The sequence below is a fragment of the Dama dama genome, chromosome 22 (genome assembly GCF_033118175.1).
Source record: "Dama dama isolate Ldn47 chromosome 22, ASM3311817v1, whole genome shotgun sequence".
Taxonomy (NCBI): Eukaryota; Metazoa; Chordata; class Mammalia; order Artiodactyla; family Cervidae; genus Dama; species Dama dama.
The window spans coordinates 19,316,790-19,329,821 of NC_083702.1; the positions used below are offsets into that span (position 1 = coordinate 19,316,790).

Sequence of the window (13,032 nt, forward strand, 5' to 3'; positions counted from 1 at the left end):
GAGGCTTCAGTAGTTGCAGCACGTGGGCTTAGTAGTTGCAGCTCCTGAGCGCTAGAGCACAGGCTCAGTAGTTGTTGCACATGGGCTTGGTTGCTCCACAGGATATGGTATCTTTCCTGATCAAACCCATGTCTCCAGCATTGGCAGGTGGATTCTTTAGCCAGTACGGAAACCCCTTGCTGTGAATTTTTATCTCAGGAGTCTATTGGGAATCACATAGAAGTGTAATAAACATTTATTGAGTAAATGAGGAAACAGTGATAGAGATGGACCAGAAAAAAAAAAAGTTTATTCAACAAGCCTTCAGAGATGTTAAAAATTATCTTTCTTCCATGGAGATCTGAGTCTGTGGAACAGGGACTCCAGCATAGCAGTTTTCATCGACATGGTCTTTAAGCATTTCCAGTATCTGTGATAGTGGAAAGGATAGAAAGTTAAGATGGACATGGGTTTCTGAAGCAGTGAAAATTCCTTCCCTGAGATCTGGGTAGTATATTATCTGAGGAAATCCAATTAGTATAGTGGAAATGAGATTCATTACTTAAAATGATCCAACTTGCAGTTCTACGAACTGAGATTTGACTATCAGGGGCTCCTTTTCAATAAAGGTATTTTTCTACAATAAGTTGCACTTTGAGCAGTATGATATCCATGAAAAATATTTAGCCAGAATTTTATGGAGGAGATTTGAGAGGAGACAAAGGGGTTCTCACTCCATCTGGAAGGAGTTTTGCTTACCTTTGCTGCAAGGAGCACTGTACTCAGCAACTGCAAACTCATCTGAATAAAAACAAAAACAGTCAAGCAAAGTGAGAGGGAAAGCAAACATCAATGGGATACAGGTTAGTGAAATAATCTTTATTGTGGGAAGAATTGTATTAGAAACACCAGCATTATTCACTTGATGTGTTCTTACTGCCTTCTGTCTTCAAATACTGTAGATTATGCTTTCCTTTACCCTAAACTCTTGAAGGGCATCAGTTTAGATATTATACTTATTTAAATTTCATATTGTCTTATAGTCGATTTTATCTGAAGAAAAGAGAACTAGATATCCTACAGGTGCTTTGTATTAGGAATAGTACATTTACACAATAGGTAATTTCTACAATGTTTGTGTAGAAGACAAAGACAGGAGAAGCAGACTTGGTGGAGACAAAATGAACTGATGAAAGCAGTTAGTTTAATGAACTGGCCCAACATATCTCTCACAAATAAATCTCTGTGATCAAGATTTTAATTTCTGTGTGAACATTGCTCTCACTCACCTGTCTCATAATAGTCATAGACTTTCACTATGGCTGGTTTCAGATCCCTTACTGGGATGTCTTGTAGAACTGTGAAGGTCAAGGTCAGGGTCTCATTTGTCACCTATAAAGCAAAAGGGAATGAAATGATACTCCAGGGAGCTTCTGTCTCTCTTCTTTGAGTGAGTTTAAGTATTCATCTATTTTGGGGAAAAACTTTTGTCAACTAAGAGGGTCCTTAAATTGGGTTAAAAGCTCTCAAAGTAGATGAAAACTTCCCCAAACTGTTTCTTAAATAACTAAACCTATTCATACACTCCCATTAATGTGAGTTCATGGCTCTGTTCATAGGGATGAATGATGTATGCCTTTTATTGTTTGAATACTTATGTATATTTTTAAGTATCAGAATTCAATATTTTCACTTCTCTATCTTGCAGAAATACTTGTTAACTCAAAATACGTGTATATATATATGGCTGAGTACTTTCGCTCTTTACCTGAAACTGACATAGCATTGTTATTCGGTTAATATGTGCAAGCTAAGTTGCTTCAGTTGTGTCTGACTCTTTGCGACCCTATGGATGATAGTTCACCAGGCTTCTCTGTCCATGGGATTTCCCAGGCAAGAATACTGGAGTGGGTTGCCATGCTCTCCTCCAGGGGATCTTCCTGAATGAGGGATTGAACCCTTGTTTGTTATGTCTCCTGCATTGGAAGGTAGGTTTTTTACCACTGGGCCACCTGGGAAGCCCAATTGTCTATACCCCTGTACAAAACAAAAAGTTAAAAAAAAAAAAGGAATATAAAAGGCAGATTGCTGCAGACTTAAGTTTCATAAAATTGTGAGCTATAATATCCATCAATATGGGAACGAATAAACTATGCAACAACACACAACTATAACATCAGATTGGTTTATTGGTGGACTGATCTTATATTTTATGGTCTAAGTCCTTTCTGAGATTGATAGTATATTACCCTTTTGTTTTACTGATGTGAGGCTGAAATGTGTGTGTGCTCAGTCATGTCCAACCCTTAGCGACGCCAAGGACTGTAGCCCACCAGGCTCCTCTGTTCATGGGATTTCCCAGGCAAGAATACTGGAGTGGGTTGCCATTTCCACCTCTAGGGTATATTCCTGACCTGGGGATCAAACCCTTGTCTCTTGAGTCTCCTGCATTGGCAGGTGGATTCTTTACCATTGATGTCACCTGGGATGTTGATATAATAATTGACTAACCCCAATGGTTGCTTCCTTCTATTATGCAGTATTTGCAAAATAACTTGTGCACACAAATCAGCACCTTTTATGAAGAATTTATTGCTTTTGGGGGGTTCCTAGAAATATTCATATCCCAATATTATATATAACAAGCCATTTCTTCTCATAGTCCCAGATGAAATTATAAATAGAGGAGAGGAGAATATTCATTGGAACTAATGCTAGAATGCTCAAATTTTTAGTATGGAGGTGATGTCTCCAAAAATGTCTTAATTCATTTCCTAAGTAGCTCACTATCTGTATTTTTTTGCAGCTAGATTGGTAGGGTGCTCACCTTATCCAGATAAATCAAAACATGGTTGTTGCTAACTTCTGTTCGGCTCACATCAGATCTTTCAAGCTGAAGAAAATCAAGACATTGTAAATGTTAATAAACAAGATGAAAACCCTGGGGAACCAGAGAAAAGAATGTTTATTACCAAACTAAGCCTGAGGGTGAAATTTCTTGAAATGCTTCTTATAAGCAAAGACAATAATGTGGCAAAATTAAAAAGGAAAGGTAATTGGGATTCAGGGTTTAATATTAGTATGATATAGGACCTATGAATAAAGTTGATTTATTTGAGGAACAGGGAACAAAAAGACTTAGAAATTACCCACATTTCAAGGTTCAATTCACATTCCATTCCTTTATGGAGGCTTTTTTTTTTTTTTTTCACTTTTTCTTATTCTCAGTTTTCCCTGTCCTTCTGTAATAGTTCTAGTTTATGTCAACCTTTTTCATATTTTTTCATTAGTTCATGTGCTTATGCTTTGTTTTCTGAAGATTATAAGCTCCATTAAAGTAGGAGCTTGCCAACACTTTTTTTCCTAGTAGATGTGGCTCCTAGCATAGTGCTGTTCATGACAGGAGACAGACTGTTGCTGTGTCACTAAAGCAGTGGACAGTAAGGATGCTGGAGCTGGCAAGGTCACCAGATCTGCCCAGGAAGTTCAGAAGACTAAATTAATATGATCTCTAATACCTGCCACCCCAGTATGATCCATGGTGAAAGAACAGTCTCAAAATTGTCTGAATTGACCACTGAAGTTAGTAGTGAAAGACTAGTTAATGATAACAATGCTTCATTAAACTAGAAGAAAATGAGAATGTTTTATGGACCATTTGTTTTTCATGGGTGGCAGTTTAAAATTAATATTTCAAATTAATATCTTAATGGAAACATGACCATCACAAAATTTTGAGACCCATTAAAGCAAAGTTTAATGAGAAAACAAACAAGCAACTCCCCACACAAACATGCTAAATTATATTTCTGCATTTGGTGAAAGTAATGTCTTTGTAAGAGTTGATTTAATAGTATTTTATATTGATGTCTTAATCTAGAGATATATAAAACATTACATAAAATAGAGTCTCCTGGGCTTATTGTAAACCTACCATTTTCACTGTTGGTTTCAAGGGAATGAAGCCAGATACCATCTTCACGTCAACAATTGCCATGTTGGAGGCTGGACGGCTTCCGATATAACTATAGATCCAGGGAAGAAAGGAGTTAGGATTTTCTGTGTCATTAAATATTTTTTTTCTATGTCCAGTAAGCACATAAGAGCCCTGAAAGGTGCCAGAAATCTTTCTAAATTTCTTATCAAGTAGCTCAAAAAACTGGCTGTGCATTAGAATCTTCAGGGGAGCCTGTTGAAGCCACAGAGACCAGGCCTTACTCCAGACCACATGAATCAGAATTTCATGGGTGTGACCTCTGAGCATCTGCCTTTTAAGAAAGCTCTATAAGTGATGCATAGTTGGGCAGTTCAGTTCAGTCGCTCAGTCATGTCCTACTCTTTGCAACTCCATGAACTGCAGCATGGCAGGCCTTCCTGTCCATCACCAACTCCCGGAGTTTGCTCAAACTCATGTCCATCGAGTTGGTGATGCCATCCAACCATCTCATCCTCTGTCATCCCCTTCTCCTTGTGCCTTCAGTCTTTCCCAGCATCAGGGTCTTTTCATATGAGTCAGTTCTTCACATCAGGTGGCCAAAGTATTGGAGTTTCAGCTTCAGCATCAGTCCTTCCAATGAATATTCAGGACTGATTTCCTTTAGGATGGACTGGTTGGATCTCCTTGCAGTCCAAGGGACTAAGTCTTCTCCAACACCACAGTTCAAAAGCATAGATGGGCATGAGACTGCTAACCTATCCAGTTATTTGTTACATGTCCTTTGTCTTTTTTTCCTGAATAATATCCCCAACCAGGTTATAATATTCTTCTTGTTGTTGTTCAGTCGCTAAGTCAGGTCTGACTCTTTGCGACCCCATAGACTACAGAATGCCAGGTTCCCTTGTCCTTCACTCTCTGCCAGAGTTTGCTCATAATATTCTTGTGGACAGATACAAATAGGCCCGTAGTTATTTGAAACTGGCTGCATACGTATGTATTTCCCCCAGATTGATTATTTTATATATAATCTGAGATTTAATTATCACCAGTAGGAATTCTAACTAGAGAGTCACTACTCCCTTCTACTCATACTTTTCAAGAGGTCTCCACTTTTGTCCTGGATAAAGCAAGAATAATATCAGATTTCATGACAATAGAATGAAATCAGGATGAATCATTACATTAGAATAAAGTCAGGAATTCAAGTTAGAGGCAAGGGGTCAGGTTAGAGCAAGGGGTCAGGTTAGAGGCAAGGGGTAATGTTCTTTATGTAATTATTATTGAGGGGGATTAATAAGCTGTAAATAAGGAGATTAGACACTAACAGATCCTGCAGTGGGTGATATACAATGTAAATGCCATCACTGAGAAATTCTGTGTCAACATGGGAACAGGTTGCTTTTTCAATAAATGCAGAACAGACATTCACCATCACGCTGCTCTGCTTAATGCGGAGTTCTAGTGAGAAGATTGACTGTTATACCCAGAACTACATGATGCAGTCAGAGGTCTTACCTGACACTCAGTGAGATCTGGAAGCTGGTGTGGGCTTTGGGTCCATCACAAGTTTGGGGCAGAGTCTGTACCTCCAAAGCAAATGGGAACTCATCTTTTTTCGGGAGAACATTGTATTTCAAAGATGTCTGTGGAACAGATAAAAATCTGTGATTTTCCCTTCTCCAGGACTCCTCCCAGCTTCCCCAACTCTTTCATTTGCCCCATCATTTGCCGAGTTAGGACTTTTCAGTGACCATGGTGACTCTGGACCTTCTGTCCGCAGAATCTCACCTGGAGGTAAACACATCCTTCTCCTGTGACTGATATGCTGTACTCTCCAGGCACCTCTGGCAATGAAACCTGCTGTAGTAACAGGCGGTTGCTGTTTTCCACTTGGAATTTTGTGGAAAATGTCCCTGAAGACTGGATGGTCACCTGTGCAGCCTTCCCGGTCCTGGTAAAAGTGGCTGCTCCGTATCTGGACAAGGCGTGGAGAGCTACCACTGTGTCCTGGAAGAGACAGGTGAGAGGACCCACTTAGGCATGACAACCCTTGGAAGACCCAAAAGCCCATGTTAGTGAATAGTGAAAGTCGCTCAGTCGTGTCTGACTCTGTGACCCCATGGACTGTAGCCCGCCAGGCTCCTCTGTCCGTGGAATTCTCCAGGCAAGAATACTGGAATGGGTAGCTGTTCCCTTCTCCAGGGTATCTTCCCAACCCAGGGACTGAATCCAGATCTCCTGCATTGCAGGCAGATTCTTTACTGTCTGAGCCACCAACGGAGCCCAAGAATACTAGAGTGGGTAGCCTATCCCTTCTCCTGGGGAACTTCCCAACCCAGGGATAGAACTAGGGTCTCCTGCATTGCAGGAGGATTCTTTACCAGCTGAGTTACCAGGGAAACCCACAATCTATGTTGTCACAAAAGGAGCTTTGGTTTCCTATTTCCTGTTCCCCTCACTATTTCAGTAGTAGAATCCTCATTTTAATATTGATTTTACTCCTTAGATAGATGACAGAACCATATCCTTTGCATATCTGCCTTGGAATGTATGGTTCTGTCATATATCTATCCTTATTTTTCACCATTCTCAAATACTAACATTTTTCCTCATTTCAAGTTATTCTTATCTTCATTTTTTTCTTCTCATACGTGTTTGTATCTTGTTCAAACATTTTGCTATCTGAAGGCAAAGTGAAAGGTTCTGGCTAAGCACGGACCTGGGTGGAGGAGAAGCCCCCCTGGGAATTCTGCTGCTTTGAGATCCACTTCACGATGCTTGTGGCATGGGTGAGGTCCTCCAAGGTCAGGGCAGGCTGGGCTGTGAGGTAAGTGAGGAGCACGTAGGCTGTCATCTCCACCTCTGCAGACGGAGCCCTGGGTTGGTAAACATCCTCTGTGAGCACCCTGGGTTTCTGAGGTCGTGTCCAGTGGATGGAATTATCTGGAGGTATGAAAAAGATTTGTAAGTGACCACATACTCATATTCAACTTCAAGTAAAAGTACAGGAGCCAGACCTGAAGTGAGGGCTGCCTTCCAACGATAGTCTGTTAAACCTTATCTAGATGCTTTTCCTTCTATGAAAAGCTGAACTTGACTTCTCATAGAACTTGGGCTAAGGTGGTCATGTTGCTGGAGTCCAAAGCCTACAGCCACCCAAGTTGTCAAATGGTTGCTGCAGTTGTGTTTGTGGAAGAAATAGCTGAGCAAGTTCTCTGATTGGTTGTAGTAATTTCCTGTATCTAATGTTATTCTGAACTTGTCTAGGGTTTGTTCAATTTTCTATAAAGCCTGTCTTTGGAGATTTCTTATGAGGATCACAAATCACATGAGATAATGGAGTTTTCATTCATTAGATTAAAAAAAATAGAGTAATTCTCAAAATACCAAAGGCTGACAGGGTATGAAATAACAGGAGCTGATTTATACTTCTGTGGGAAGTAAATAACTCTTTGGAGAGTAATTTTGCAGTAATCCGGCAAGGAGGAAAATGTACTGAGCTCATGAATCCAGCAGTTATGCTTTCCAAGTTCAAATTAGACAAACTCAGGTACTACACCCTCAAGGAGAATATGAGTATTCATTGCAGCATGGTTTGCAATAGAAGTAAATAAAAAATAAAAGATCCATGAGAAGAGACACTCTAAGTTATGACCTTTTAGTATATTGTAATGTATTATGCAGTAGTGAAAATTAACACACCCATACAAGGGACTCCTTTCAGCCTAATGTTGAACTTAAAATACAAAAGGCAAGTAGACAGACAAGAATCAAGTAGAAATATTTAAAAGGATGATAGTTCTTATCTAAAGATGAAAAATGTAAGCATTCTGAATATTATTTAGGATTACACATGCAATAAAATGATAAATCCATGGAGATTTTAATGACAAATTCTGGATCAACTACTTTTTAGAGTAGAAATGGCACCCCAGGGGTTCTTCCAGCATTGGTAATATTTTGTTTCTTAAGCTGAAAGGGAGGTATTAAAGGTATTTTCTAATTATTCTGTATGCATTTTTGTATATCTGAAATATTTCTCAGTGCATTATAAGAATAAACAACTAATAGCACTGTCAAGGGAGAAAGGCAGGATATGTTTTATTGTATATCTTATTATTTGCATCTTATTTATATTTCTTCTACCTCTCATACAGGCCATTATATACATAGAAATATTGTGTGGATAATGAATAGACTTGTCCAACATCATCAGTCTTGTGAACTGAGCATAAAATACTAGAATTTGTTCGTGGGATTACTTCCTTCAGTCTTATGTTTAAAATGATATGATACAGCCGCCCGGCTAGCTCAGTCGGTAGAGCATGAGACTCTTAAAATGATATGATACACTGGTTGAGGGTGGGGCATATATTGAGAACTGATATCTTAATCAATAGCTAATACTTGTATAGCACTTGCTCTGGGCCATATACTTTTTTAGCACTAGTCTTCAGAGGCCAAGCTTCTTACTATTATATATACTGCCTTTTATCTTTGGATGTCTAACTTGAGTAAGAAACTTCAAGTCTATAATGACACAGAGGGACTTCTTTGGTGGCCCAGTGGTTAAGACTCAGCCTTCCAATGCAAGTGGTGTGGGTTTGATCTCTGGTCGGGGAACTAAGATACCACATGCTGCGTAGTGTGGCCAAAAATTAAAAAATAAACAAAATGTAAATATAATGATATAGTTAAAAGAAGAGAGGGAAAGGGATCCTGAGAGGGAGTCATGGGAGACTTTTGGTGTGGAATTCTTGATCCCGAGAACGTGGGATGGGATAAAGTTCCCAGGTGTGCTCTCACCTTCCTTCACGGCTTCCTTATCCAGTGACATGAGTACCTCTGTCCTCCTTTCCTGGTTACCCGCCAGGGCAAAGGCGTAGGCCAACAGTGCCTTGGTGTAGACGTGGCTGCCTTGGGATCCTTCCTTGGCTGACTTCCACGCTGAGTCCAGGCAGAACAGGGCATTGCGGATGACAGGGTGCTGGTGAGGGAGAGCAGGAACTAAGTGAGCTGTGTGAACAGGGAGGCTGGGGCCCCCAGGTAAACACAGACCACAGTAGAGAGGTCAAGAAGTTGTTCAGAAGCATTTGTCCCTCTAGCCTTGTTCTTATGGATGGAGAGAATAGTATTTTTTTTAAAGTAATTAATTAATTAATTTTACTTATCAATATTGTATTGGTTTTGCCATACATTGACTAGTATTTTTTAATCTGTTAGTCTACATTCATAATACAAGAATATAATCCATATCTTTAGAATTCATTCTATGTGTGTGTGGTGCTGGTAGTGAGGTTGCTAGGGAAGAAATAGACTAGGGCCATCACTGGGAAAGTGTAAATGCTTCTTAGTGGTTTGATCAAATTCTCTATTGATCTTTGAAGCACTGGCATTGCATAGAGGGGAAGCTGAGTAAGGTGACATTTCAGACAACATGTCAGCAGTTTCATTGCATCCAGAGCAATGCTTTAGCCAGGACACTTACTGTGACAGGGAGAGGCATCTCTAGAAGGGCGATGGTGATGTAGGCAGAGAGGGTCACTTCATCGTCCACCCCACCCTGAAAACATGAGACAGAGAGAGATTTGAGAAAGAAGGACATTAATAGTCATACAGCTTACCTTAGGAAACAAGAAAAATCTCAAATAAACAATTTAATCTTATGCCTGAAGCAATTAGAGCAAGAAGAACAAACAAAACCCAAAGTGTGTAGAAGGAAAGAAATCATAAAGATCAGAGCAGAAATAAATGAAATAGAAACTAAAAATTAAAAAACGGTCAATGAAACTAAAAGCTGGTTCTTTGAAAAGATAGACAAAGTTGATAAACCTTTCACTGGACTTGTCATGAAAAAAAAAAAGGCAGCAGGCAGGCCCAAATCAATGAAATCAGAAGTGAAAAAAGGAGAAGTTACAACCGACACCACAGACATACAGAGGAGTATAAGAGAGACTACCAGCAACGATATGTCAGTAAAATGGACATTCTAGAAGTGGACAAATTCCTAGAAGGTGCCATCTCCCAAGATTGAACCAGGAAGGAATAGAACGTTTGAACAGACCAATTACCAGTACTGAACTTGACTCAGTAATTTAAAAACTCCCAGTAACTTCTGAGAATGCTCTTCATCAGCTCCTTGTATTCTGCTGTCATGGGATTTGTCCTAATCCACATTCGTCACCGTGGGGCAAAGTATCATAGTCACCCTAAGTTCCATCCCAGCTTTCTGATGTTGCTATCCAGGTTTTATTTTCATCTGGTACCTTCCTTAAGGAATCCCTAGGTTATCACTTCCTTTCCTTATCCTTGTGGACAGTATAATGGACAAACAGAAAACCAGCTCTGGGAACACTTCACCTTGATGGCATTGTTAAGCAGAGAACCAGAACTTCTGAAACAGCCATTGCTCTTCTGCTTTTGGGCCAACCAGGTGAGAGCTTCGGTAATATGTGCTTCATCAATGAAGATATAGCCTCGAGCCTGGGCAAAACTCTTCAGTACAAAGGCCGTGAGCCTGCAGGGGAGAGGAAGTGAAGATCACATCTATGTTGGTACAGTGATTTCATAACCACTTCTCAGCAGCAGCCTGAATAGGACACGTCTCATGCTGATGTGAGTCATCTAACAGACATACTTGTGTACTTAGAGCTTCCATTGTCTTTACTTGATGAGTCTGCTGGATTTAGTACAGTTGACTCTTGAACAGCATGGTTTGAACTGCACTAGTCCACTTACTCAATGGATTTTTTTTTTTTTAACAAATATATACTAGAGTACTACATGATCCCCAGTTGGTTGAATCTGTCGATGGACAAATAGTGTAGAATTTTCCACTGCTGAAGGTCAGCACCCATAACCTGCATGTTTTTCAAGGGTCAGCTGTACTCCTAATGTTACTTTTTTTTCTATTTATTTGATTAAGGCTTTAAATCTTTAGTGATTTTCTTTTGCAGATGGTAGCATCTTCTCATACATAGGTCTTACATGTGGTACCTTCTGACACTGTTTTGCCTAAGGTATTTCTTTTTTGATTTTTTCTGATGTGGGCCATTTTAAAGGTCTTTATTGAATTTGTTACAATACTGCTTCTGTTTTATAAAGCTTGTGGGATCTTAGCTCCCCAACCAGAGATCGAACCTGCACTGCCTGTGTTAGAAGGCAGTCTTCACTTCTGCACTGCTGGGGAAGTTCCTACCTTAGAGATTTTAAAATAATGTTTGATATCACTGGGACCATCTCTTTTCTTTCCTCCTATTGGTGAGTTTATTGGTGAGTTTATTAGTGATCAAAGTGAATCTGATCTAAAAAACATAAACTGAAGTTAACACAATTTATCTGGAAGTTATGTGATATGGTCACTGGCTATCTCATTAAAAAAGTCATGGTTATGGAAGCAGTTTTAAAAAAAATAGCTATTTCAGAAAGAATACCTTGGTGTATTATGAACAGGATGAATTCTGGGGACAAGTCTAACATATGTGTATTCAAATCTCAGTTTTTTTTTCTTGTTACCTTGCTAGTCTTGTATATTTATCCAGTATAACCAACTATAGGCTTGATGATAATATCTGATAGGGTTACTGGGAATATAATTTTGACTATATATGTGAGAGAGCTGACACAAAAATAGAAGCTCAGAAAAGCTGTCTTTCCCTTACCAGGTATTGCCCTCACTGTTGCTATGATGGTCCCCAAAGGTGCTGTAGGAGCCGTCGAAGTGCTTGTAGAGCAGCTGTCTCTGGTAACCTGGAGTGGAAGGTTAACGAAGCAACATGACAGATTGTACATTGCATGGCCAGATAAATCATCAAATAGCACCACCCTGGCATCTGGTGCTATTCCCTAAATTTTGCTGCAATGTGTGGATGGTTTTGAGTCCTAAACATTTTATTGGAGGTTGGACACTTGATAGGTCTCATGAAATTAACTATCATAGTATTCTTATTATTGTAAATATCCTAAAATGATATATTTTATCACAAAATGGATAAGTAACTCAAGCCTACTGGAGAATCCAATCTGTTGTTAAAAATTTAACACTGCAAAGTTTTCATGCACTGAAATGTCATGAGTGTCACATGAGTGACACTGGTCACTCACCAGTGTTGAGGTAGAGGATAGCCTTGGACTTGAGCTCTGCAGTCAGCTGCTGTGTTTCATTTAGATAATCCAGAACATAGATGTTAGGGGCAAAGAGGGCCATATTCTGTTCTCCACAACCATAGGGCATTTGGAGGAGATTTTGTGTGTTTCGCATGGCAGAGCCTAATATGTCTCCTAGGAAATGGGAGAGATGGGAAGTCATAAAACTTATAGATTATAGTGTATCAGAATCATTAGGAAGAAATGAATAATCAGTTAAGGTAAAGAAAGAAGCATTTTTAGGAAGGGTGAGTCTTTCAAGAACAGAGGTATGATTAAAAGCAATAAATAAGTCCAAAGGAGAAGAGAACAAAGAAATTAAAATTAGAGCTGTTATTTTGAGAAAATATTTATGGAAAAAATAGTAGATATTGTCTAATACAGTACATCAGTCCCCTATAGTCCCCTAGGGCTGGAGACTCACCCAAAACTGAGAAGGAGGCTCGGGCAGATTCTTCTACCACATTTGGTGGCAGCTTCAGAGATAATGGTTCAGACACCTTGGCACCTAGAGAAAGAAACAAATCCGCCATAATGAAAACGACTTCTACTGTATATCTTCCTAAAGAGCTCCAAGACCCAGAAGCCAGAACTATGTCTTGAATCTAAACTTCTTCTGAAAAGTCATCCCTCTTTTAATATTCCAATTTTTTAATATCTTCAACATATATGAATGGGATTCTGAGATTTCTAGAACCTTTCCTTTCCCAGCCTCCTTGTGTGTGGAATTGTAGCCAAAAGAAAGCTACACATTGACTAGTGCCTGTTACGTCGTGATTCTGTGTAATTCCCCACAAGGGAAGCCCAAAATCCAGTTTTTTGGGGGCTTTCCTGATAGCTCAGTTGGTAAAGAATCCGCCTGCAATGCCTGAGACCTTGGTTTGACTCCTGGGTTGGAAAGATCCACTGCAGGAGGGATAAGCTACCCACTCCAGTATTCTTGGGCTTCTCTAGTGACTCAGCTGATCAAG

The 13,032-nt window shown here is 39.6% G+C and overlaps 1 protein-coding gene across 2 annotated transcripts in view; it reads right to left on the bottom strand.

Moving 5' to 3' along the window:
• Positions 1-261: 261 nt before the first annotated feature.
• Positions 262-13,032, bottom strand: part of A2M (alpha-2-macroglobulin) — a 66,364-nt gene continuing 53,593 nt past the window's right edge. For both annotated transcript variants that reach the window (XM_061124902.1, XM_061124903.1), the window contains exons 23-36: positions 12,486-12,569; positions 12,020-12,196; positions 11,578-11,665; positions 10,277-10,433; positions 9,405-9,479; positions 8,723-8,903; positions 6,636-6,859; positions 5,705-5,923; positions 5,432-5,559; positions 3,914-4,004; positions 2,807-2,872; positions 1,269-1,371; positions 739-780; positions 262-409 (exon numbers count right to left, since the gene is read on the bottom strand). In XM_061124902.1, the coding sequence (XP_060980885.1) occupies positions 393-409; positions 739-780; positions 1,269-1,371; positions 2,807-2,872; positions 3,914-4,004; positions 5,432-5,559; positions 5,705-5,923; positions 6,636-6,859; positions 8,723-8,903; positions 9,405-9,479; positions 10,277-10,433; positions 11,578-11,665; positions 12,020-12,196; positions 12,486-12,569 (1,652 nt within the window). In that variant the 3' untranslated portion in view covers positions 262-392. The remainder of the gene's footprint in view (positions 410-738; positions 781-1,268; positions 1,372-2,806; positions 2,873-3,913; positions 4,005-5,431; positions 5,560-5,704; positions 5,924-6,635; positions 6,860-8,722; positions 8,904-9,404; positions 9,480-10,276; positions 10,434-11,577; positions 11,666-12,019; positions 12,197-12,485; positions 12,570-13,032) is intronic.